Source organism: Pimephales promelas, chromosome 4, assembly GCF_988280905.1.
Source record: "Pimephales promelas chromosome 4, fPimPro1.hap1.1, whole genome shotgun sequence".
In the NCBI taxonomy this organism is placed as follows: domain Eukaryota; kingdom Metazoa; phylum Chordata; class Actinopteri; order Cypriniformes; family Leuciscidae; genus Pimephales; species Pimephales promelas.
The window spans coordinates 18,429,250-18,456,870 of record NC_142772.1 but is presented as its reverse complement, the minus strand read 5'-3'; the positions used below and the strand labels follow the sequence as shown (position 1 = coordinate 18,456,870).

The window sequence follows — 27,621 nt, the reverse complement described above, 5'->3', positions numbered from 1 at the left end:
TTAAATCGTTTTATGTTTATAAATAAATACTGCACTTGGGTTCTCGCTACAACTTGCCTCCAGTGGATTCCTTACAGTATGATACAAATTAGAGATTGACTGAAATACCGTTTTTGCTGATTCATCTGCAGATTCTGCAATGATAACTGATTTCTGGAACTATCAGTTTTCTAAATCAAGTCACCTTTATTTATATAGTGCTTTTACAATACAGATTGTTTCAAAGCAGCTTTACGGTGATAACAGAAAATTAGTAAGTAATTAGTAATAAGTCTAGTCTGGTTCTACAGTGGTGGCTAGGGTATCATATTGGCGAACAGATTCGACAAACGCTCAGTAAGCATTCGGGTTTGCTTTCTAAGGGGCATGAAATATTTCTATTTACAACATGTTTTTTGCAGCGTTGAGCAATGCAGTCAATCACAGACATGATCGCATTGATCTCTTGAATGCAATAGCCAATCAGAGGTGGTTAAGCTAGTAAGAATACACGTACCGTTCAAAGCAGTTGATGCCTGATATTCCACACATTGCGTAGGTAATTATAAAATTTACTCTAATCATAGAATATTATAGATACAAAATTAATAGTGCTCCAAATAGATCTGCAAGCTCGCAAATCCTCTCATTATAACAGAATAGATAATGCAAAAAGAGATTAATAGTATAGACAGCTTCGTTGATTATAACTGAGATTAAATCAGCTTTTTAGTGATTATAAATTAATGCGGAATGTGAATTAAAGTTTTGTTTTTCATGCATCTAAGAGAACCGACAGCCATGTACACGCTCCAAAGTTAATATTTATATATTTTATTTAAAAGTACAATACAATTTGATGGTTCAGTCAATACTGTTTATTTTTGTTTTACTTTCAGTGTTATGTTTTGATTCAGTATATGTTTTAGAAACTATTGATTAATTAATCAGTTATTGGCAAGTACTACCCAACTTAGTTATCGGTATCTTTAAAAATCCAATATCAGTTGACCTCTAGTTCAAATAGCAAAATCTCTCCCAAACTCTTGGTAGGCCTACAGGATCAAGACTCCTTTTATATCAGTTATTTGCACTAGGTTTTATTGTATTTGTATTAGGTTTATTTGGTTTAGTTAGTACTTCATTATGCACAGGAAGCATTTAATTGCCTTTGTCTAATTTCTGTAGCAAAGTAAGTCACTCTGGATAAGAGCATCTGGTAAATGTAAATGAGGCATTAGTCTGTAGTCCAAAGAGAGGTGACAACAACACCAATAAAGACAGATTTTACTCGCCACGGAAGGCTAGACGGATACCATGGTTCCGCTCTGACTTACTGTGCATTGGTTGAATCCATACTGTACTCTTCTGTGTACCTGGATAAAGCAGACATGGGCGACACATAAGGGGAGGGAGAATTTTCAATAAAGGACACATGCAAATTATAAACATGCAAAAACATGCTGGAAAAGGCTGGGTTAACCACAGTCCTTCTGAAAAGCACTGCAAAAGAATATGAGACTGTGTTTTCATAGCCCCAGCATTGCTCTGTGTGGCAATTTAGTTGGCACAAAAATGAATGATCATGAAATGGATCCCATGGAGGTTAGATGATGACTATATTATCAAAAACAACTTGATAAATTGAGAGAATATTGCTTTAAATGATTGATGTACAATAATATTGCACCAAATATTGGTGTGTACAACTGTCAAATAGATCATTTAATAGGTGCAACTGCAATACAACAGAAAATGCAACTATTATACTGATTAACAAAGGAAACAGACATTCCTGAAGGAACGGGCTGAGTGAATATTTATGTCAATGAACTGCATATTCTATCTATCCTTATGGGCCAAGTATTCTCTGTGAATGGATTACATAAAATATCCCCTCTCTGTGGTGTGGTGACTGCAGTATTTCAGCTGAATAACCACAGGCTGTGAAGGGTTCATTACGTTGTAGCACCATCTCACTGGCACAAGCAATGCAGTGTAGCTGATCAATTTTGCTGGCAGAAATGTATTAATTAAGAGTCCAAAGGCAGGAGGCCATAACCCTAAACTCAAAAAGACTGCTGCATGTGTTTTCTCATGGGACGTGCATCTTGTGTGTTCAATGCATACTTAATCAAAAATTGAAAAACCTATTATATTAATAATGTCTTTATCACCCAACTACACTGAACATAATTATAAATGCAACACCATTGTTTTACCCCCATTTTTCATGAGCTGAACTCAACTCATGTACACAAAAAGCATATTTCCATCAAATATTGTTCAAAAATCTGTCTAAATCTGTCCTAGTGAGCACTTCTCCTTTGCCGAAATAATCCATCCACCTCACAGGTGTGGCATATCAAGATTCAGATTAGACAGCATGATTATTGCACAAGTGTGCCTTAGGCTATGTTTACACGGAAACGATTCTGAAGAGAAAGCGCAAAAATGGCGTTGCGTCATCACGTTTTATTCTGTGTTTAGACGAGGGTTTTGTGTGGGAAATCCGCGTGCAAATGGAGACGCAAAAGTGTGTGAAATTCAATGTAGTATGCACTTCAGGCGGCTGTGAGTTCATACTACAACAACACCAAGTCCACGCGCCTGCATACAACCTTCACTGTCAAGCAGATTTTTGCGTTTTTACCGTTTACACAGGAACACGGCGATGGAGCGTTTTTTAAAGGTGCCCTATAATTGTTTTTTAAATTATTTTATAATGTTTCCTGGGTTGCCCTTATAATGTTAGTATGTTTTTTAGATCAAAAATAGTCATAATTTAGAAATAAAAGGCATTTTTCCTAGCCTGATTTTAGCCTCTGATCTGAACACTCTGTTTGAAGGGGCGTGTCTGCTGTGTGTAACCAGCCCCTGCTGTGATTGGCTGACATGCTTGCATATAAAATAGCTAAGTATTACATGTGAAACTGTCTCGAATAATTTTACTCCAGCTATTATAGTTTTTTTTTTCTATTACAGCTATCGAGATTAACGAATCGTGAGATGTGTTTTGAAGTATTTAGATCTATTCCCATCACATAAAATGTTGCTGTGTTGAGTATTGAGCAAGCAGAGGACAGCCAGCCTGTCGATCGCGAGGATGAAGATCTTATCATTGCAACGCAATTTCTGCCTTCTCTGCTTTCAATAATGCAGACACGATCATGTAAATACAGCAAGAGCTTCGTTGTGCAGTGTAACGTGTGTCATTGAATTCATAACGAGTTTGGCAAGTGTCCAGATAAACTCACGCTGTGTTTTTATTCACAATTATTATTATTATTTTTTCATCCTACTAAATGAAATGATTTGAAGTCCCTGACTTGACTTACTGATGCATAAACAGTATTGAACGATTTTGAGTGAAAGATTAACGTTAACTTTACCTGTCTGAACTTGAACAACTTTAACACATCAGCTCGGTCCGAGGCCAGCTCTTGGAGGAAAGTCGTCGGTGAAATGTTTGGAAATATCCAGAGAAAATAAAATTAATCCATTGTTTCTTTAGAGGCTCGGATGAAGGAACTAAAAATACTTTTGTATTCATGAGTACATCCGAACACTGATCAACGGCCATGCTTCGGCTGCGCAGCTCCGTCTCGTCTGTCACTGAACATGGGCTGGCATATGCAAATATTTTGGGTCATACATATTAATAATCCCGACTTTTACGTCAGAGTCGGTGTTATGTGGAGATTCGCCTGTTTTTCAGGGGTGTTTTTCAAAAACGAGATTTAAGTAAGAAGGAGAAAACAATGATGTTTGAGACTCACTGTATGTCATGTCCATGTACTGAACTCTTGTTATTTAACTATGCCAACATAAATTCAATTTCACATTATAGGGCACCTTTAAGATTTCCACTCTGGAGGGTGGTTTCACTTTTTTGTGTTTTTAAGCCTCAAAAACGCCGTCGCCGTGTAAACGAAAGGCACATCCGATAAAATATTTTTACATTTTCACCCGCAAGCGTTCTCGTGTAAACAGGGCCTTAGGCTGGCCACAATAAAATGCCACTCTAGGCATCCCTGTGCAATAACCATGCTGTCAAATCAGCATCTTGATATGCCACACCTGGGAGGTGGATGGATTATCTCAGTAAAGGAGAAGTGCTCACTAACACAGATTTAGACAGATTTGTAAACAATTTTTGTGTTACAGAGGCTTCCACTACACCTCTTCACCACTGTAGGACACTTTCACCAGAATATTAACCATCATGAACTCAACATCCCATCATGCCGCTTACCTGGGAATGATTACAAACACCTGCAGCTCATCCACCACACTCACCCATATAAACCCCGTTCACTCTCAAATTCATTGCGAATTATTGCATTGCCCCGGCATACAATTTCTCAGCGGTTATTCCTGTGGATTGTTTATTGCCTTTGACCTTGGACTGTGTACCCCGTTTTCTGATCGTTCTCTGCCTACCTTTACTGGACTTTGCCTCTCATCGCCTGCCCCAACCAGTGCCTGTTATCTGGTTTGTTCTCTGCCTATTCTCCATTGCCCTGTTTGCTGGTGTTGATCTTTGCCTGTTTGACGATTCTAATAAAAAGCTGTAAGTGGATTCTTCTTCATTCTCCACATAATTACAATTTGAGAGAAATAGGCCTTTCATGTACATAGCAAAAGTCTTAGATCTGTGATCAACTGGGGCAAAAATTGGGGCAAAAACAAAAGTGTTGCGATTATAATTTTTTTCAGTATACATAGGGTCACTAACAAGACAAAATTTATTCAATTACTGATTGTACCCTTCCTCATCACTGCATGTTTTACTCAAACGTTAGTCTATATAAATGTATTCACTAAATTCCAGGAAAAGGCTAGTCAAGCGTACAGTAAGTGAAAAAAGTTCTCTTTCTCTTCTCTCTCTCTCTCTCTCTCTCTCTCTCTCTCTCTCTCTCTCTCTCTCTCTCTCTCTCTCTGAGCATGCACAAGAAGGTATGCATAAGAAAGCGGATAATGATTAGCAGTTGCCTGTTGGTTCAGCTGAGAGCAGATCTTATAAATATATCAACAATACCGATACTGCGGAATAAAAACAGAATAAAAGCGAAAGGCCTTCAGAGAAGGTCATCAGGCACTGTGAGGTGAGTGAAAGAGCAGTGAGCAAGCTGGATGTAGTTTTGCTGTTGTCAGGCATTTAAGAGATGAAGTTGAGGATGTGGATAATAGTAAGAATGTGACTCATATGTACAGTCAGTAGAGGAAGGCACAGTAGATGGGAAGGACTCTTTCACTGTACTTATGATAATATGAGAGATAATGAACGATAGTCTGAAGAGGCAGAGATGTCAAAAGTGATTAAAGAAGACTTCTATAGGCTACACGTATAGGCTACTGTAGCCTCAAGGTAATAATTTCTTGATGAAACTAAGTGTAGTTTATAGCTATGTGGGCAAGGGTTAGCAGTTATGAAGAGATTTCACAGCAGAAATGCTTAAAGAAACACTTTACAGCAATTTGACAAAGAAATAGAAATAGAAAAGAGATGCCAAAGAGGGAGGGGGGGGGGACTAAGCAAACACTGGCTAACATTTTCAAAGAACTGACTCGCTTTTTTATGAGATAAGGGATAAGAGGCTAATACCATTATAGAATTGATCAGTTTAAAACAAATCTAGATGTGATTTTCTTGCATGATACTATGAATAATGGGTGGGGAATGAGTGTGTGTGTTCTTAATCATGGGACTAAATTGAGTGCAGGAGATTTTCCTTTTTTCTTCAGCCTTAAAAGTGAAAATTTTGTCTAAAAAACTTGAAGAACTTGAAGCTTTGTTGTCTAAATTAAAAGAATGGTGTAAGATTTTAAGAGAAGTGTTCTCATCCATACTTTTTATTTGTGGGCCCAAGAATAACAAAAAAACAATGCAGATCCATGTGTTGCTTCATTTTTTTTTTTGTCAGGCAAAAATGGCAATCTGGCTATCACGCAAAGGTAAACTCAGTGGTGTGGGGTCAACTGATCCATAAATGTTTCCATTTTAAAGGGTTTTGTGTCAATTTTAAAGGATCAAATAAAATCAAGGTTAAAGGTGAAATATGCTTATTATCACCTGGTCAAAGATCTAGAGACTTTAACTATACTTGGGGAGTTAACCAGTGTTTGTCAGAAAATGACATTGATGGTTCTCTGCAAATGTCTAATTGTGTTTTAAATCTTTTTTTTTTTTTATCCCTTTATTTTCAATTTTCATGAAGACAACCTACATGCACAATGCCACCAAACAGTAACTATACAGTAGTACGGCTAAATATATTTCTTAAGCAATATCATTGTACATGCTACATTTGGCTGAATACTTAACAGCTTTTTAGAATTAGAACAGCCCTCCCCCCTCCCCTCACAATATTGCAATGATTGTAGAAGGTATCTTCAAGTGCTCTACAAACAATAACTTTTATAAATAGGCAAAGAATAAACATACACAGTTTTATCCAAGTGAATGGCAACAACAGGAATCAAAATAACATATAACGCTTGATCAATCCATCTGTAAAAATTTTCTTACTGGTTCCCAGATCTTTAAATCTTTTAAACAAACATTGAGATGCATTGGATTGTTATTCATTTCTGTGTAGTTACTTTTAATGTATTTATTTTTACACAATTGTTTGTATACGTGTGTAGTTCTTATGTAATCTTGTTTTAATTAATTAATCTTCAAAGTCAAGTCTCTCTCTCTCTCTCTCTCTCTCTCTCTCTCTCTCTCTCTCTCTGCTATATCACATCATAACACATCAAAACTTTTCAGAAAGATAAAAAGAAGCGCATCTTTACACTTTTTAAGGGTCATTCATGTTCACACTAAGGATGATAACTGTTACTTTATAATAATCAAACTAATTGTATGAGAAGAATTTTACACTACACCTATAACAGTAACACATAGAAACTTAAAAAAAAAATAATAAAAATAATAAAACAATTGACTGTTAATCAGAAAGTTGTGCCATCTGCCACTTTAAAGGAGTGAGCTCTTCATAGTTGGGTGACTTTGTAAAATCCACATTTCATTAAGGGTGAAAATGGTGCTGAAATTCAAATATACTGTTATCATTATTTATACAAAAAACACTTTGAGGCTCAGTGCAATTATTTACCAATTAGAATCGAGTGTTTCAGAGAGCCATCTCATTTACAGATGACTGCAGTTCAAATCTGTTATTCCAGATCAGTTCATTTTCCACAATGTCTGCTTAACTAACTACAGCCATCCATTCCCAGATGCAGTTCATGAGTGGAATAATATTTCAACCTGTATGAATTTCTCTTTTCCATAAAGCACAAAAGGATGATTTTTTTAAATAATTCCCTGGATGCTCTTGTCCATGAAATTACAGTCAATAGGTTCAGGAGCTGAATCTTCAAGCTTCAAGGACAAGGGAAAAACAAAAGTGCAAATATTGGTTCACACAACTCATCTGCTACAGTCCAAACAGTTCATGATGGCTTCTGTCATTTTGAACAGATAGTTCACTTTGAAATCAATTTTTGATATGTTTTAGTTTACCTCAAGGGCATCCAAGATGTAGGTGTCTTTGTTTCCACAGTATTTTCAATTTTGACATTTTTCAGTCAAACCGTTGTTGTCTATTAGTCATACACTGGAGGTGAAGGGGGTCCATCAAAAAGCATGCACAGAGAAGTAAAAATTAAACATGAGTTAATGACTCGTAAATGTAAGTAAACATTGATGGCCTAAGACACGAAACGAGCGGTTTGTGTGAGAAAACGAACAGTATTTATATCGTTTTTACCTCGTGTAATCACAGTGATATCCAAGTGATCTGAATCAGTTGTTCAATGTCCAACTGAACCGAACTGAATCAGTTCAATGTTACGCTGGAAGTGATTGCTTGCGTGTGACGTCATTCAATATTTACACGGAGATTTTGGAAGTTTTACCTTTTACTAAACATATTAGATATACCGAAATCGTCTTCCATTGCGGTTTCCCGTATATCTAAATATGTTTAGTGAAAGGTAAAACTTCCGAAATCTCTGTATAAACAAAGAGTGACGTAGGCGCGCAAGCGATCACTTCCAGCGCATGCGCAGACCGAAACGCCCATGCCGTCAGATCATTTTGTCATGGCTATGATTACAAGAGGTAAAACGATATAAATACTGTTCGTTTTCCCACACAAACCGCTCGTTTCGTGTCTTAGGTCATCAATGTGTACTTACATTTACGAGTCATTAAATCATGTTTAATTTTGACTTCTCTGTGCATGCTCTTTGAGGTGAACCGATTGAGGACCCCCTTAGCCTCCAGTGTATGACTGACAGACAACGGTTTGACCAAAAAATGTCAAAATTGAAAACACTGTGGAAACAAAGACACCTACATCTTAGATCCCCTTGAGGTAAGCTAAAACATATCAAAAATTAATTTCAAAGTGAACTATCCCTTAAGTCTGACCATCTCTTGACCATCATAACATTCTTTAACCTTTTGTGTTCCACAGCAGAAAGAAAGTCATTGAGGATTAGAACAAAATAAGTAAATTAATTTTAGAAGTATAATTTTTAATCTATAACTTTAATGGGTTGATAATGGAGTGAAACTGAGACAGCTCAATGCACTGCAACTGAAGAAAACATATGCAAATAGAAAAAAAACACCAATTAAGAAACACATGCAAATAAAAAAACACCAATTAACCAATTAAACACCAATAAAAGATAAGTTTGACAAAAACATGTGCAGCACAAAGCAGCCAAATACTGAAACGCTCTGCAACGCTGAACGTGCTGCAACTGAAGAAAACATGCAGATAGAAAAAAGAACACCAGCAAATAAGCAAACATCTTCATCAGTTTGACAACGTGTGTGCTGCAAATAATTAGATGTGTTTGGGACCCCACATTGGATTAGGTTTGGGACCCCAACTAGTGATAAACTTGGATGGGGCCACTTAATGCACCGATATACTCACAGCGATGTTATTTTTTTGTTGTTGTTGTTCGCTTAGGGGTATTAGATGAATATATGTGTTGAACCCTTTCCTCTCAATAACAAAATAAACACAATAAAATTGAGAAAACAGCAAGCATTTTTTTTTTAAATAAAGCACAAGAAAAGCATTTGGTCATAGCAACAAAGTTTGCACGAGCTCTGCAATTCACCTTTGGCTAAGCCCCACCCCCCTTAGTTACTGTTGCTACTTCCGTCAAACTTCATCTGGGCTCGTATCAACATGCTTGATATCAAACATGGCTTATGCTGTGACAGCTCTTCCTGCTGAAATGTTATCAAACTTTTATAAAGCAGCAAATAAAGTGTCCGATAGAAGTAGGCAAAAGGGGCTGCAATATGCGTTCGAAGGCTATATTCAAGACATACAGGTGAAACGCAAGAAACAGCAAGGCATCCAAAATAGAGGCAAAAGCATAACGTTACCGGTCACAGTCAAAAAATGAACCACCGCAGATCCTACTAATCGAGACGAGGCTGGGACTAACAATATCAGGGAGCAACACTGTTCATGCAAAGCTGGGTAGGTCTCTATTCACTTCTATAATCGTTATTACAAAGCAAACACACTACACGAGTATAATGTTGTATTTATTAGCAGCGTGTGCTAGCGTATCAACAACCGGTATGAGAACCGAAATCATAACCTAAAAAAAACATTGTAAAACTGTCTAACTATAACTTCACAGTAAGGTTAGAAGTAAAAAAGATGTGCTTGTTGATCTTTGAGGGGTTTAGCTGACTGAGGACGTCCATACAGTTTAATCCAAAGACGACACTTGTCAGGATTTGACTTTGGGGAAGGGAAAAAACGGACACCCCCCTCCAACCTCTCTGGGAAACGCGTATCTGTGTTACAAATGCCCCTGGCACAACGTTAACCATATTTTGGATAAAACTACGACGGTAATAGCCTGCCGAGACCAAAAATATGAGACGCCTGTATTGAAAGTCAATAGAGCGCTGTGAAAAAGTGTAGGACCTCTGTGGGAGCTCGTTCTTGGCTGCGCTGTGATTGGTCAATCTACATTCTAGGGCGTGGCTTAGCCAAAGGCGAATTCGTAGAGAACTTTTCTGGAAAGGTTGTAGTGGCCTGATTTTGTTCGAAATTACGTCACATCAGTTCATTCTTTGGTTTCGCTTAAAGTATATCGGAGGGCCTTTATTGTTCAATGTGTTGGTGTTCACCAGAAAATTGAGTTTTTTTTCTTTTTTTTTTTACATAATGATCATATGTGCGTTGTATATGAAGGTAACTTGAACTCTTAACATGTAATTAAAAGTGCTGCGTTCATCAAAGTGATGTTTTATTGTTTTCTTTATTTGCTGTGCTTAATTTATTTTATTTATTTTTTTGCATGTGTTTTTGCATGTGGAATGATTTTAACAATCTTCCAAAAACTGAGTGGATGTGTAACGGTTACCAGCTGGAGTGCCCTATTGAGCCTCCAGAGGGCACTCCAGATAAGACTATGTTTCACACAAACTACAGTTCCCAGAACTCACTGCCCGGACTCATCATTACTGATCACATTCACCTGTACCTCATTCACTATTGCATTCACCTGTCTCATCTTGTTAGTCTGGCTATTTATACCATGTTCATTCAGTCACTCACCGCGAAGTCTTGTTTAAGTGTTTCACTGCAATTCTGAGCATTCTTATGGTTTTCTGGTCTCTTGGTTTTGGATATCTTGCCCTGTTCCCTGGATTACTCTCTTGCCTCTGGTCCCTGCCTGTTTTGTTTGTTTCTTTGTTTATCTGTTTTGGACTGCCTATCTATTTATGACCCTTGCCTGTACATTGGATTACGCCTCTGGATTGCCCTCAAATAAAGCTGCGTTTGGATCTCATCTACAAGCCTCAGAGCAGTTCGTAACATAAGACTTCGCGGTGAGTGACTGAATGAACATGGTATAAATAGCCAGACTAACAAGATGAGACAGGTGAATGCAATAGTGAATGAGGTACAGGTGAATGTGATCAGTGATGATGAGTCCGGGCAGTGAGTTCTGGGAACTGTAGTTTGTGTGAAACATAGTCTTATCTGGAGTGCCCTCTGGAGGCTCAATAGGGCACTCCAGCTGGTAACCGTTACAGGATGAACCCTACCCCCATCCTAACAAACACACTCCCATTATATTGATTGCTGTGAGCCTGGCCAGGTGGCAGATTTTCAAGCTTTTTAAGCACTAAAAAACACTTGTGTTCAAAGTTACCATAATACATTCTAAATAACAGTTACATCTAGGACATCTTTATAAAGCTTTACACATCCAAATAGCACATCTAACATTTTTCACCAATACAAAGTGTCACAAAATATGCTTTGATACAGGTAAAATTAGATATGGGATGATTTATGTCATATTTTACAAAACCCAAGTTCTTTAAAACAACAAGATCAAGCTGAATCATTTACTGTAGGGTGCTTAATCTTACTGCTGGAGTTCAACTTTCCTGCATAGCTGAGTACTAACCACACACACACACACACACACACACGTTGGGTTCTCATGTTTTATGGGGATTTTCCATAGACATAATAATTTTTATACAGTATAAACTGTATATTCTATCCCCTAAAAAGGAAAAAAAAAATTATATAGACAAATAAATGAACAAATAAATAATCAACACGCAAAAAATAGCCTAAATCTGTAGGAGTAGAATTTACAGATTCTCAATGTAACCCCAGACGTTTTCTTTTTTTAAGGGAATTTTGATTCTGCATCATAGTGTTGATGCTATGGGAATGTTAATACCAATGCCACACTGAAAAATCCCAGGAAAGAACTCGTGGTCTGCAGATAGACCTCAGATATCTAGCATTGTGCAAAAACAAGATACCATGGGATGCCTCCCCATAGAAATTCCATCGATGTAAATGTGTCTGGCCGAAATAGTGGCAATGTATATTTGTGTAGCAGGGACCTGAAAGACGTGAAGTGCACCAACCGGGAAGTGGACTTGGTCTAATTGGTGCTGAGGTCCAAGACGGCACCTTAGAGCATAGTTTCCTTGTAAAGTGAGCTCCAGCATTTAAAATGGTGACCCAAAAAGAGTACTGGGATGGGTCCAAGTAGCTCTGATCGCACTTTGATGCGACAAGACATTACCTTAGAGCATATAGTTTTAAGGGGGTTGCAGGGGACCTTGTTCAAAACCTTGTGAAAACCTTCTTCAAAATTCTCTCGCGCCAGAACACCATTTACATAGCTTTTCAATTTAATTTATTTGTCTCAAATCATCGTTAATGTATACTGACTTCACCCTGTGCTGGAATATAGATTTAGTTTTACATTCATTTACATAAATCAGCAGCTTGAATGAAAATCACTGATGTTATCGGATTTTTAGGTGATATTCTCAATTCATTCAGTTAACAGATGCTCTGAGCTAAAATGCTCAGACTGCAGACTAGCAACAATTGTTGATTGTACAATCATTACATAGTAAAGGCAAAGAAAAGTGTGTCCATTGGTCATCCGGATCGGTCAAAAAATGAAACTCTTGCAAAAAGTTAGGGACGTTTTCTATCAGACAATTCCAGCGGAAGTTACACTGAAAACAAACCTGAATTCTTAACTTTTAAATAAAATAAATAATGATTTTATAACGATAAGTTGTCATGTCATTTTATTTCATGATTAATACAATTAAATTAGGCAGACATCGAACTATTGACATTATACCATATATCACATTTTTTAGCCGATTTGACATGTCAACGTCCTGAGCAACTTTCCTCACACAGCAGCCTTCCTTCTATCTTAATTAATTTAATATAAGATAAGATATAGTTTGTTTTATTAAGAAAAATTGAAAACAAGCAGCTTTGTCATAATTGCATCAAAAAATATCTTTTATGGGGCAATATTGTTTTGAACGACAGTGAGGCTTAGCCTACGTGTCAGAAAGGTTTAGAACCACTGATGCAAGATATCTACTTACTCACAAGAAGAACATGTATATGGCTGATGAAATAGAGTGTCCAAGGAAGGAACATAGTGCTTGGTCTTGGTTTCAGATTCTTGAGTCCCTGCGGTCAGACTGAATGATTTTCCGCTTGTCTAAAGCTACACCTACATACAGTACAAATACAAAACCTGCACTGCACCACAGCATTTCACAGCACCCTCAGAAACACTCTCTCACTGTGAGGTGCTCTGAAGCTCTAGTTCTTTTACAAACCCGATCTATATAAAGCTCAGAAAGGGAGTTGTTGACATATTAATGGACAATTGTAGATGTCATTATATGAAAACTGGTGTAAATTTCTTATTTTGGCTCACAATATACCGTGTACTGAACTTATGTAAGACTCATTTTCAAACCAAAAAAAAAAAAAAAATGACTCAATATGAAAAAAATGTGATGCATGTCAAATTGTCAAACTAAAAAAGAAGCAGACTGCTCAGGTACTGTTCTTGTAAATGAAACGGGTTTTGCTTGCATAGGCCTCTCGTTTGACAGCTTGCCAGGAATTTATGAAATATATAATATTATAATATAAATAATAATAATATATTTGAAGCACAAAAAAATATATCATCTGTATTTTGGGCAAACAATGAGTGATCTTTTAAAGAGAGTTGAGAATTCAAACAATTTACTTCTTTTTCACTCCTTGCTGTCGACACTAAGTGCTGAAATAAGAAATGGACAGACCTGACAGGGCAGAGAAATGTCCTTCGTTATAGACCATTTCACAAGATGTAAACAACACTGGTCCAGAAGCACTTCCTGTTTCAGTTTTTTAACACTACACAAAAGCTGGGATAAAATACAACCAACAGAACATATAAAAGTGAATCAAAAAGTTAAACAAACATCTTTAAGATGTTTTCTTTACATGTGAAATAAAGAAAACAGTTACAAACTGAAACAGGAAGTGCTTGTGGACCAGTGTTGTTTACATCTTGTGAAATGGTCTATAATAAAAACATGTTACGAAGTGGTCTAAAAGTAGCTTTGAAGTCACTTTAGATCATTCAGGTTTTTTGTTTTAATATTTGGGTTAGAATTGTGAATGCTGAGATGTCTATTTGTCCTAGGTTTTGCATTAGTCACTTTCAAAAGTGCAGTTATTTAAACGTTTGAAAAATTATACTGAAATAGACAACCCGGTCTCATCCCAAATCGTCATATAACTGACGTTTTGGGACGTCTTTTGACCATACGTCAATATTCGCCTTTTTAGGGCCCCCTTAAACGTCGGTAGATGAGGTTATGGGATCCTAACTCTACCCCATACCTAAACTTAACCCTAAACCTAACCCGTCACCTAACTGACGTTAAAGGTAAAGCGTCAGTTGTATGACGGCCCGGGATCGCCATCTACCGACGTTTAAGGGGGCCCTAAAAAGGCGGATATTGACGTATGGTCAAAATACGTCCCAAAACGTCAGTTATATGACGATTTGGGATGAGACTGTGTTAAAATAGACCAGTTATCAACTAATCCACGCAGAAGTCTGCTACTCAATATTTCAGTTTATGGACATGTGGGTTATCACTGTTATCACTAACTAGTGTCACACTGTTAGCACTTACATAAAATATCAAACTAAAAAGGTTGTTTGCAGCATCTCAGAGCGGCTTGATTGCAACTCTGCTGTGAGTTTGGGTAACTTTAACATGCACCAATCTTCTTCCGTTACTTAATAATGGGAATTAATAACAATTAATACATTAATTTAATACATTTGAATGTTTGAAAAAGTACAATGTTTGCTCACAAAATCTTTTCATTCCCTCACATAAAAAAAACAACAACTTTTGCATTCTCAAGTAATTCTTGGTGTTCACTCACAAAAGAACACAACATTTTGCGAGCAAACCCAAAGTTTTTTGAGGGAAAGCAAACCTTTTGCGAGAGTGCACAAAAGCATTGATCTCCCATCTGATATGTCATATTTTTTTATTCACTCTATGAGCTCAGTACAGAATGTTGTTAAATGTTATGAGAAAAACTAGGCAACTGCATTGTCTATTATTTATTTATTTATATTCACTTTTTTTTTTTACTGAACCTCATGATGGTTGGAAAGAAAAAAGTTAATTGGCATTCCTATTCATCCTTGAGTAATAATTTGCCATATTTATAGTCTACTCTTGGCAACTAATACCAAGATAAACCTATTAGTGTTGTTGAGGCATTCACTGAGTGGATCAATAGAGACATATTTCCTCCTTTCACGCCCTGGAGGACTCAAAGAATGTACATTAACATCACATTTAATTTAAAACGACCAATAAAAACTAATTAAACTTCTGGCCAAAACCTCTGGACTGTTTCCCTTTAGGGGTTCACAGGCTGATGGGTTTAGACCAAGCGGCAACCTCCCCGTCTCTCTCTCTTGAAGCCAACACGGAAGTGAATTAAACTGCAATTCATCGAGTGGCCGCTTGAGGCTGGCTGCAAAAGCGAGTCAAATCTGTATCTCCCCCAAGTTAAAATGTCTAACTTCACAGCAGAAAAAAACATGTTTACAGCCTGGTGGCAAATAGTTGTTTTGGTCTATGTCGCTAATTTTGCCCTTCATGACGACTGTGAGGGGGGTGAATTTTTTTACAACTCATCTGTTTAAATTATGTCTAAGCCGTAAAGTTCTGAATAATTAAGGGCGTGGCCAATTGAGTGACAGGTGCCGCTGCTTTCACTGCTAGTCGTTTGTCTGCTGTCTGTTAGCGTCACCCTCAGCTGTGTTTGTGCTTTTTCCGTGATTATTTCATACAGTTTAATACATGTATTATACCTTCACCCGTGCACGCCGTTGGATTCCGTCGTGTTGAGTATGAGAGAACAACCAGCGCTGTATTTCCAGTTGTTTCCCTAACGTGGACTAATGGATGTCTGATGATTTCAGTGCGTTCTCTCCGTCCATGCAATAGACGCACACCCTTGAATGAGCACGGATTTTTAGTGCATTTACTTGAACTTCTGAGGTAATATCTTTGGTTTGACCCATCTGAGAAACTGGCAGCCAAAATCAGATTGTAAAATGGACTGAATAAAGCTCTTTACGAACTTGACGTGAGATGCCGACTGACACTATGTGCTTAAATCACTGTCACATGCACAATCTCGGAGCAATATTGTAAGTTGCTTATACATTTTTAACTAGCAGAATAATAATGCATCATGATACACATAGTTGACTGCTTGTATGTTGTGAGAAATGTGTGTGATCTGTGTTATGTACTTATATACATGCTCTTAACTAATTGCCCCTTGTGACATTAATAAAGTTGATAAAAAAGTAAAAAAAAAAGTAAAAGTAAATAGTCTCACTTTTAGTTACACCTTAACTATCAGAATATTTCGAAGGGCAAAAACGTCTCGGTTACGTATGTAACCCTCGTTCCCTGAGTAGGGAACGGAGACGTTACGTCAGAAGTGACGGAGATTGGGGTTTCGCATAGAAAGCCAATCCTCTTCGAGTATTTAAACACGAGCCAATGGCATGCAATGCCTTGGGGCTGCGGAAATTTGCATAGCGTACTCCGCCCTACTCCGTGAGTATAAAAGGAGGAAGTGAACGCAACCGCAGTATGTCTTCGCTGAGGAGCCAAGACTGAACTCGGCATCTACCCAGCGATACAGCAGAAGTGGCAGGGAGACGTAACGTCTCCGTTCCCTACTCAGGGAACGAGGGTTACATACGTAACCGAGACGTTCCCTTTCGTAGTCACTTCGAGTTACGTCAGAAGTGACGGAGATTGGGGGTCTGTGCCATCACGCCAACTTCAGGCTGTCTTCCAGTGCCCTGCGAAAGTCTGAACCCCCGAGCCTTACCTGTTTTCCTTAGGGGATCCGACTTAGACCCAGGATTACCAAGGTACACTGGGAAACATATCCCGAAGGGGACATGCTACCAGCTGCCTACCGAAGGGAGGACTTACGAATACACATATGGCCACATAGGAACACATATGGAATCACTGGAGCACCAACCGCAGGTGGCTACTAATTTCAGCTCCAGGGGTGGCAGATGGCTTGCCAAGGGAAGACACATGCTCAGAGAGGCTTACAGTGGATAATACACATGAGACGGTTACCAAGGGGGAACCGTATGCATGGAGGCACCTAGCCAGCATCCAGAGCCACAGCAGTGGTGCCCGCATCGTCGGTGCTGGAGGACTCAAGGCTTCAATGGAAGAACTGAGGAAATATCGCACTTATCCAGTCCGGGGAGTGGAGTGGCGAGCAAGCGAAGACACCTGAGCGGCTCCAGAACTGGCCGAAACGAGTACGTGAGAGGATACCGGCTCAATTCGCAGATTATAGAATCTGGCGAAGGTGTTGGGTGTCGCCCAGCCTGCAGCTCTGCAGATGTCTGTTAGCGAGGCGCCGTGCGCTAAAGCCCAAGAGGAGGCCACACTCCGAGTGGAATGGGCCGTCACACCAAGGGGGCACGGAAGGCCTTGCTGCTGGTAAGACAAAGCAATGGCATCCACTATCCAGTGGGACAGCCGTTGCTTTGAGAGAGCCCTTCCCTTCTGGCTCCCCCCATGACAGACAAAGAGCTGGTCTGAGGTCCTGAAACACTGCGTTCTGTCGACATAGGTGCTGAGAGCACGTACCGGACAGAGCAGTGCCAAGGCTGGGTCTGCCTCCTCCAGGGGCAGCGCTTGCAGGTTCACCACCAGGTCCCGGAGGGGAGTGGTAGGAACCTTGGGCATATATCCAGGCCGGGGTCTCAGGAATACGTGAGAGTAAGCCGGCCCGAACTCCAGGCACACTTCGTCAACAGAGAGTGCGTGCAGGTCCCTTACTCTCCTGATGGATACCAATGCAATCAGGAGTGCTGTCACATAGGACAGGGCAAAAACTCTACCGACTGCAAAGGCTCCAGGGGAGGCCTCTGCAGAGCACCCAGGTCTACTGAGAGGTCCCCAGAGGGCAGGAGGGGAGGGAGGCGGATTTAGCCCCCTCACTCCCCTCAGGAACCTGATGACCAGGTCATGCTTCCCATAGACTTACCTTTCACTGCATCATGAGACGCGGCAATGGCCGCGACATAAATCCAAAGGGTGGAGGGCGACAGCCTGCGCTCCAACCCCTCTTGCAGGAAGGAAGCATGACTCCGATCGAACATCTCCGGGGGTCTTCTCAGCGAGAAGAACACCAATTGACGAAGAGGTTTCACTTCAACGCATAAAGGTGTCACGTGGACGACGCTCTTGCGGAAGTGATGGTTGCCGCCACCGCAGGTGGCAGCGAACTCAAACCTGCCTCGTCCCGTCCTGGAGCCACACGTGCAGCCTCCAAGATCGGGACGAGGGTGCCACAGAGTGCCCCGTCTCTGAGAGAGTAGGTCAGAGGAATAGGCCAAGGAGGTGCTGTCGCGAGGAGCAAGAGTTCGGAGAACCACGTCTTGGTGGGCCAGTAGGGGGCTACCAGCAAGACCTGCTCCTCGTCCTCCTTGATCTTGCACAACACCCGTGCAAGGAGGCTCACTGGGGGAACGCACACTTGCGTGGGCCCCGTGGCCAGCTGTGCGCCAGCGCATCCGAGCCGCCGCGGGTCAGAGAATAAACTGGGCGCAGTGGGACGAGTCCCGAGAGGCGAACAGGTCTAACTGTGCCTCCCCGAACTGGTCCCAAATCAGCTGGACCGACTGGGGATGGAGTCGCCATTCGCCGGAGATGGGACGGGCCCGGGACAGCTCGTCGGCTGCCCGGTTCCGGTCTCCAGGAATGTAACTGCACGAAGGGACCTCAGGTGCTTCTGACTCCATATCAAGAGGTGGCGGGCGAGCTGCGACAACCGGCGCGAGCGTAGACCCCCCCTGGTGGTTGATGTACGCTACTGCCGTAGTGTTGTCTGAGCGGACAAGCACATGCTGGCCCTAGAGCACGCTCGGAAGCGGTGCCGGGCGAGCCGTACTGCCAACAGCTCGAGGCAATTGATGTGCATGAGGCGCTGGGCTCCTGTCCAGGAACCGGCGGCTGCATGCCCATTGCACATGGCACCCCAACCCGTGGTAGACGCATCCGTGGAGACAACGAGATGCCTGGAAACTCGCTGAATAGGGACCCTGTCCGTAAAAAGCTGAGGTTCGACCACGGGAAGAAGGATCGGCGGCACGTCGGAGTCACTGGAACTCGGAGCGAGCCGCGATGCCATGCCCACCTCGGGACTCGATCGCGAAGCCACAGCTGAAGCGGTCTCATATGAAGCAAACCGAGCGGCGTTGCCGCGGCCGCGGATGCCATATGCCCCAGGAGCCTCTGAAATAGTTTCAGTGGAACCGCACTCTTGCCCTCGAACTGTCGAAGACAAGCCAGCAGTGAGTGCGCGCGCTCGTTCGTGAGCTGCGCGGACATGGCGACCTATCTCCATGCCGAGAAAAGAGATCCTCTGCACGGGGCAAAGTTTGCTCTTTTCCCGGTTGACCCGAAGGCCCAGACGGGCTAGGTGCCGTAGCACCAGGTCTCTGTGTTCGCAAACCTGAGCTCGAGAGTGTGCTAGTAACAGCCAGTCGTCGAGATAGTTCAGGATGCGAACCCCGTGTTCGCGAAGGGGAACAAGGGCTGCCTCGACGATCTTCGTGAAGACGCGAGGGGACAGAGCTAACCCGAATGGGAGAACGGCGTACTGGTATGCCTGGCCCTCGAAGGCAAACCGAAGAAACGGTCTGTGTCGAGGGAGAATGGAGACATGGAAGTACGCGTCCTTCAGGTCGATCGCTGCAAACCAATCCTGATACCGAACACATTCGAAAATGCGTTTGGCCGTGAGCATTTTGAACGGTAGTCGATGGAGAGAACGGTTCAAAATGCGCAGGTCCAGGATCGGTCGTAACCCACCGGTCTTTCTTGGGGACAATGAAGTAGGGGCTGTAAAGCCCGGACCTCACCTCGGCTGGAGGGACCGTCTCGATTGCACCCTTCGCCAGCAGGGTCGCAATCTCCGCTCTCAAGACTGGGGCATTGCCACCAACCATCGTGGAGCGAACTCCCCTGAAGCGGGGAAGAGACCGTGCGAACTGAATCGCGTAGCCGAATCCGATCGTTCTGATGACCCAGCGGGAACCCCGGGAAGCGCTAGCCAGGCTTCCAGGAAGTGAGCCAACGGGGTCATGCGAACCACAGACGTCCCCCCGGAGGGGCAGCGAGGCGGGTCGACCGGCATGCGTGCAGGAGTTACCCCGTCCGGATGCACCGTCGAAACCCGCTCCCCGACAGAAGAGACCAGGGAAGGCAGAGCGTTCCACGGGGGTCTGTTCTGCCGGGGGTCTGGCGACAGAGGGGGAAGGGATTGGCGTAGCCCGGGGACGACACACGCACCCTTCCGCGCCCTCCGAGACAGAGAGGAATGAACGGGGCGACGCACTGGACGTCGTGCGCGCTCATTCCAGTCTGTGTGCTCAATGACAGTGTCAGCTTTTCCTCAACCAGCTCAGGGAGCTAGCTAGAACAAAAGATTCTCCACCGGCCCTCCACCGGGGAAGGAGGGGCCCTGCCACCACCTCCTGAGAAAAACCATGACACTATCACTGAGCGGCCCGCCTCAGGAACATCGCTTCGCCTGGCGTCTAGCGGGGCACGCGGCCTGAGGGGGGGCTCTTTTCTTGGGACGCTTACCTGTGGCCTCCTCCGCGACGCGAACCGGCTGAAGGCTGCTGCTGGGGCCGCGTGGGAGGGAAGGGAGCCGCAGGGGGGCGTCCTCGGCGGCGAGCTGGCGGAGGCGTCCGAGCCGACGGCTGGTTGGAGGCAGCAGCTGGCCGTCGGGGCAGAGAAACCGCCTTCGTCTGCTCCTAGGCGGTCGAGAAGTGCTGGGCAAAGTCCTGGACCGCACCGCCGAACATTATGATGCTCCTGGACCACAGCGGTGGGCATCACCTGACCAAGGGAGCGAGCGACCGCCTCCGTGACCCGTTTAAGGACAAGGTAGGCGACAGGCTCGCAGCTCGCTTGGTCCGTCACCTCCTCGTGCACATTCCTGAGCAGCTAGCTTTGTAGGTGCTCATCATATGCAGGGCGGAGGCTGCCTGTCCCGCCGCTCTACAGAATCGCGCCGCCATAGACGACGAGAACCCATAGGCTTTGGAGGGGCATCTGAGAGCAACCGCCGGTTGACCGGGGGAGCCCCAGCGTACCCACAGACAGCCGCATCGCCGAGGGGAGGAAGGGCGGGGAACTAAGCACGCTTTTTTTTTTTTTTTTTTATTTATTTATTTATTTTTTAGTGCGTGTCAGTTCCGCATGCAACTCGGGGAAAAAAGGAAATTGGGGTTGGCCGTGGCCGTAAGGCGGCAGCGTTACCCAAAAACCAATTATTCAGCCGCGAGAGATCGGGATGGGGCGGAGTTCCACCCCCACCCGATGCTCACGGACGCCCGAGATAGCACGGCCATCATCGCGGGATCAGACACGGCGGCGCTGACGCTCCCGAGGGAGGCAACGCGGCCGCATCCTCACTTCCCGAGGAGTCAAGCCCGCCTAGTGATGCTGTGATCGACATCGCATCATCATCTGGAGCGCTGCCCGAAGCAGCCGGTGCCACCGAAGAAGCAACCGACTGAATCGAACTAACGCTCGCTGGCTCTCGCACTGAGGCGGGAGGTGTGGCCCGAGGAATCGTCGGGGCTTTATCCCACACCATCACCGTAAAATCACCAGGTCCCCGGGTCGACGGGCCCCCTATGGAGGAAACCGATCGAGCGGGGGGGACCGGGACTCTCACTCAAGTGAGATCATTGAGTCTCGACCTCAGTGTAGAGATGGTCATGTTCCCACAGAAGGAAAATGAGTCATCCACGAACACTGCTGCTGCATGCTGAAATGCCCAGGCATACAAAGCAGCGATCGTGACCATCAGATGACGACAGAAATCAATCACACCCAGAAGAGCACGGGCGAACCGTCTTTAAAAAGACGTGCGCGTGCAGCTCTTTCAATGAGAGGAGGAAATTCACTCTTTCAGCGCTGAAGCGACCAGGGAGAAGCGCAAAGTCTGGCAGACCACTGCTCAGATCGCAGGCGATGCAGAATCTCGCTGGGTACCGCCGTCACACCAACACTGAAGAGGACGCTCGTCTCGAAGAGTCTTGAACAGTGCTTTCAGGAGTGAAGAGGTTCTCTTGGCTCCGAAGCGAAAACATACTGCGGTTGCGTTCACTTCCTCCTTTTATACTCACGGAGTAGGGCGGAGTACGCTATGCAAATTTCCGCAGCCCCAAGGCATTGCATGCCATTGGCTCGTGTTTAAATACTCGAAGAGGATTGGCTTTCTATGCGAAACCCCAATCTCCGTCACTTCTGACGTAACTCGAAGTGACTACGAAAGGGAACATGAACTTTAACCATTGGCTTTACTTTTTCAAACAGCCGTCACTTCAGCGTGAGGGCAGTAGCATAGCATTAGCACCTCAGCTCCACAGCTCCCGCCTCTTTGCCCATTTTATTTTATCCGGTAGTGACGAGAGGTGACGCACTGCCAAGAAGGTGACGGCCCCACTTTAGGCTTCATAAACGCTCTTCAGAAACATATGGGTGACGTCACGGACACTACGTCCATATTTTTTTACAGTCTATGGTTTAGACTAGGGAATCGGGATGAAATTGAAACTGCTTTTTAAAAATGTATTTCTATAAATGTTTTTTTTTTTTACTTCATTTTAAAGATAATGAGTTTAAAAACACAAACCAATAAAATAAAATAACCTATTTTATTTAAATAAAGCGCAATATTGAGCGGAGCATCACAACGCGCAGTGATAATGGCTGAAGCGATACCTGAGCACTGAACACTGAGAGGTAAGGGCGGCATTTTTTTTCCGGCTCACATTTTCAGCCATTTTTGTCTTTCGGCCAAAAAAACGAAAATGCCATTTTCGGCGGCCAACATTTTGGTGCATCCCTAGATTAGACATCACAACAAGTCTGGATATAGAAGTCTGTAGTCTGAATTTTAATAACGTAATACAAGAGGACCAAGGCCTGGTAGAGTGGATTAAATTGCAGAAACAATGTCATAAGTACTTAGAATTTTATCTAGTGCAGGAATTATTACATGGTGATTACATAAAATAAATAAAATAAGGGTTACACTTTATTTTAAGGTGTCTTTCTTACACTGTAATACATTTAAGAACTGAGTAATGTTATGTAACTACATGTGCTTAGGGTATGGTTTGAAGTTAGCTACATGTAATTATGCATAATTAATAGGACCAAAAAAACCAAAAACATGTGTGCTCCTTGTACAAACTATTTTGACATTTTTGCACAACTCTACAGCTCTCCCATTGCCCATTTCTCATATTCAGCTCAACAGCAAACACAAGTGCCTTTGTGCACCATTATCACAGTACACAATAGGGCAATAGGCTGAATGGGTAGTTGGAGTGGATTACATTAGAGGACATCATTGAACAGATATGAAACCAGCCCTGTAAGGCTGCATTAGGTCCATCGAGTTTCAACTCACATTGAAAGAACGGCTGCAGAGTGAGATGAGAGCTGGGTGTGGACTAAGAATAAAGAAAAGCATTGTGAATGATTAATCTGCCTAACCAAACCATAATGAGAACATCATATTGAGATGTGATTTGCATCTAGACTGAGACTTTGATTTATTACGCCTTAATAAGTGATGTGCTTGACAGCCTCAAGTGTTTGTTATAGGCAAAGGAGCTTCAGTCAACAATCAGCATAATATGAACATGGTTGTAATATTTTGCACCAATATTGCACCAATGGTAAATTTTCTCTATATCCCAAATCATTTGTTAACAACATGTATTCATTATGTAAATGAGCTCATTGTTTCTGCTTTAAATTAATACATTGTTATCTAACTGTGTGACTTTCTGAAACACATAACTTGTACACAGTCACCCTTAAAGGTGCTATATGTATTTTTTAGCAGTCTCTTGATGTTTCAGATTGCAACCAATTTACAAGAGTGCTAGCTCGTGCTCTTGCGTGTGCTCAAACACAAGTGAACTCTGCCGATGTTGATCCATGTTTTCATCCTAAGTCGATCCGATTCACGTTTTGCCTGACGAGCTTCAGCAGATAATTATAGATATGAAGAGTTCAGATGCAAAAGCCTCTAAGTGCCATTTGAAATTTTCTTCTAAAATGATCATTTTTATCAAGCTTGTATATTTAAGTTCAGTAATTACACTTAAATGGCAATGAAGATTACCTATTAATTGTCATTTAAGTGAAATTACTGAACTTAAATATACAAGCTTGATAAAAATTGTCATTTTAGAAGAAAATTTCAAATGGCATTTAGAGGCTTTTGCATCTGAACTCTTCATATATATATATATATATATATATATATTTGTGGAGTTTGTGTTGGAGTCTGTGTTGTGCTGAAGGAAGGAGTTTTTTGGTGTTATCAGACTCCATGTCGTCAGCTGCAGTGCCGTCGCATAGACATATAAAAAGGAGAGAGGCTCAGGAGCGCGCATGCACGTCACATTCGATTAATTTTGCAGAAAATCCGACCCAGGAGACTGCACATAGAAATATGAATACTGGCCTTCAGAGGTAATAGCAAAACCTGACAAGTGGATCATTGTAATATGTGATTACACACACAGGCAATAAAAAAGGATTCATTTTAGAAGAAAAGTTACATATAGCACCTTTAACAGATCACTCTAATTTGTAGATGTGTATTTTCTGTAAAGCTGCAGTTTTGAAACTATATATGTATAGTGAAAAGCACTATACAAATAAATGTGAATTTAATTTAATTATTTAAACTTAATACAGTTATGCTTGCTCATCTGTCAGTTGGATCCAATATTTTTTAATAATGAGATGTAAAATAAAACATGCATTCAAAATAAATGGATGGGGGTGTGTTGATGAAATACATACAAATTAAATATTTGATATTAAGGCCACACAGAGCAAATGTGACTGAAAATACATCCGTTTGCTTGTTAATCAGCTCTTCAAAAGCAGCGGGTATCATTTGTTTCATGTGCGGGTATCATGTGCTTTACACAAAGCATCATATTTGACTGTCAAACAAGTAGGCTATTTGACAAAATTAGTAGAAGTTTCTACTAATTCAGCTTTCTGAGTTGCTGTTGCATTAGGCAACAATACAAAATCAGTTTCATTTCTTAATGTAATAAAGAGCTATTGGATGCAGCACCCTCCTGTCACTGTCAGTCATATTTAACTATAAACGTTTTAAGTGGCTTTTGTAATCTTTGGATCAGATTGATATTGCCACAACATAATCTGGCAGATAGGCCATTCCAGTTCTATTAGATGGTCAAAACGAATAACATGCAACCACCTTTTACATGCAAGCTCAACTAAACACGAAATAATATGTTTTTGATCGTTTCATCTACCATCGTCATTAGCTCATTCGTTTTAAATTATTCTCAGTGAATGTGGCGCGTGCTGGAGGATGCTGCAGTTTTATTATCAAAGAGTGTTCACACACACACATGCTGCCTGAAACGGGACTGCGGTACCTTTGGCCAGCATCGCTCTCAAAAGAACCCAGCGTCCGAACAGGCACCGCCGAATTGACCCAAATGTGTTCGAAGGATTTCCTGGCTTCGGTCTTTCCGTCCGGGTCGATGTCGGACGGCGACTCGGTTTTTTTGGCACCTGCCATTCTTCAGGCTCTCAAGTTACAAGCAGGAGAGATGGACGAGTACCGTCAGCGCGAGTTCATGCTTCACTTTACCGCGCGTCGCATCCGTAAATACACCTGCCGCCGGACGCGCGCTCACGACGTCGATGAGGGTTATCACACGACTGAAGAGAAGCGCGTGGAGTCTTTAGTGCTCAATATCAACATTCTCCAGCCTCAACTGCGCAGCTCCGGCTTAGAAGTGTATCTGTACCGAATCACATTACCACATCAAAACCAAGACATCAAGCTTATAGCCACACATTTTAATAACACTGCTGAAAATCAATGGAGAGATGAAAGGTGAAGATAATGGACTGTAGTAAAGCATTTTAGAGAACAGCATAATCTGCATTAAGAAATATTTAAGTGAGGTGAGAAAGACATTTTTAAATAATTTTATTTAATTAAACAGGAAATATAGATGTTGTAGATGAAATTGCATGTATTATAAATATAGGGTGCAAATAAATGTGTAGCAAAAAACTGAGATTTACACAACTACCTTTAAATTTGACAGTTGTGTGTTCATTTAAGAAACAGAATGAGCTCAGAATAATTTTTTCAGAAGAAAGCGATGATTCAGCTTGCCGCTAAGGTGTTGTGAATGGTTGCTAGCGTATTGCTATGGTGTAGGCTACCGTGTAGTTGCTTACTTGCCCAATTTAAAAGAGCCCATCCTCGGGTTTCTAAGATAGTCTGGTCTGTAGTTGGTTGCTAAGGTGTTGCTATGCAATTGTTAAAGTGTTTTGAGTGATTGTTAGCGCAATGCTGTGTTCTGTGTAGTTGCTACTTGCCAAAGTTAATAAAGCCCATCCTCAAGTTTCTAAGATATTTTGGTCTGTAGTTGGTTGCCAATATGTTGCTATGATTTGAGTGGTTGTTAGTGCATTTCTATGGTGTAGCCTACTGTGTAGTTGCTACTAGCAAAAGTTAATAGAGCCTATCCATGTTGCAAGATATTCTCTAGTTGGTTTTCGGGGTGTTGCTATGCAATTGTCTAAGTGTTCTGGGTGGTTGTTGGTGGGATGCTATATGTGGTTTCTATAATGGCTAGGTGGCTATAATTATAATGGCTGTAATTACAGTCCAACACTGATTTAAAGAACTGTATATAATTTTTTTGTCATGATGATATTCACTATGTGTCCTGTCCTAAAGGCTTGCTAATATTCAAACAACTGACGCTTTCGACCATGTGTCAACATCTGACGCACATGGCACCCTTTAGTGTCAATATGAGACGTGCCTCCTAGTGGTCTAACCCTAAACCTACCAGCGTCATCTAACTGGACCGTGTCATCCCTGGGATAAACGTCATCTAACTGACGCTAAAGGTTGCCATGTGCGTCGGATTTAGACGTTTGGTCAAAAGTGTCAGTTAGATGACGCCCTAGGATGAGAATGTGTTGACATCTACTGTATAAATTGTTCCTCCACAAACCACACCTTTTATGTAAATTATAACAGCACATGCACTGGAAACCAAACATAAACACGCAGTCATGAAATCTTCAAGAGGCGAGTACGGCCCACTGCCTGAGTGGGAGTCTCTGTTCTTGTTCTGTCTCTGCACTAAGGATGACAATTACATAACACTAGATTATGAGAACAGTAGACAAGGGATTCCACCAATGAAATATCACAGTGACACCCTGTGGTCAGAGGAAGAGCAATACACATATTTCTCAATCTTCCCTGAATCAAGTTTACAGTTCACTGCTAAATGTTGTTTTCCAATATATATTTATATCATATTTATATTTTTTGATATAACAATATCCTGAAAACAAGATAAATTGACGTTTGAATCTAAATTGTGTGAAGATGATAACACTTTTCGGAAAATGTATTTAGAAATCGTTCGAATTATGTTTTCTCACCATGATAAAACTGTTTTGATTTTATGATTTTATGTCAATTGTCCAAATCAATTGCCCAATACAGTGCAAAAATGTAATTTACAATATATTCTCTTATGTAAAAAAAAAAAATTCTACCATAACAT

The 27,621-nt window shown here is 41.9% G+C and overlaps 1 protein-coding gene across 21 annotated transcripts in view; it reads right to left on the bottom strand.

Annotated features, from left to right (window-relative positions):
- The window catches only part of kcnt1b (potassium sodium-activated channel subfamily T member 1b), a 129,475-nt gene that overhangs the window by 83,499 nt on the left and 18,355 nt on the right, over nucleotides 1–27,621 (bottom strand). Inside the window, exons 1-2 of one of the 21 annotated variants that reach the window (XM_089130049.1) lie at nucleotides 25,450–25,724; nucleotides 1,317–1,355 (exon numbers count right to left, since the gene is read on the bottom strand). The exons of 19 other annotated variants lie outside the window; for them this stretch is intronic. In XM_089130049.1, coding sequence (XP_088986175.1) covers nucleotides 1,317–1,355; nucleotides 25,450–25,595 — 185 coding nt within the window. In that variant the 5' untranslated portion in view covers nucleotides 25,596–25,724. Of the gene's footprint in view, nucleotides 1–1,316; nucleotides 1,356–25,449; nucleotides 25,725–27,621 lie in introns of those variants that run through there. One more of the 21 variants, XM_089130052.1, reaches the window with a different exon arrangement.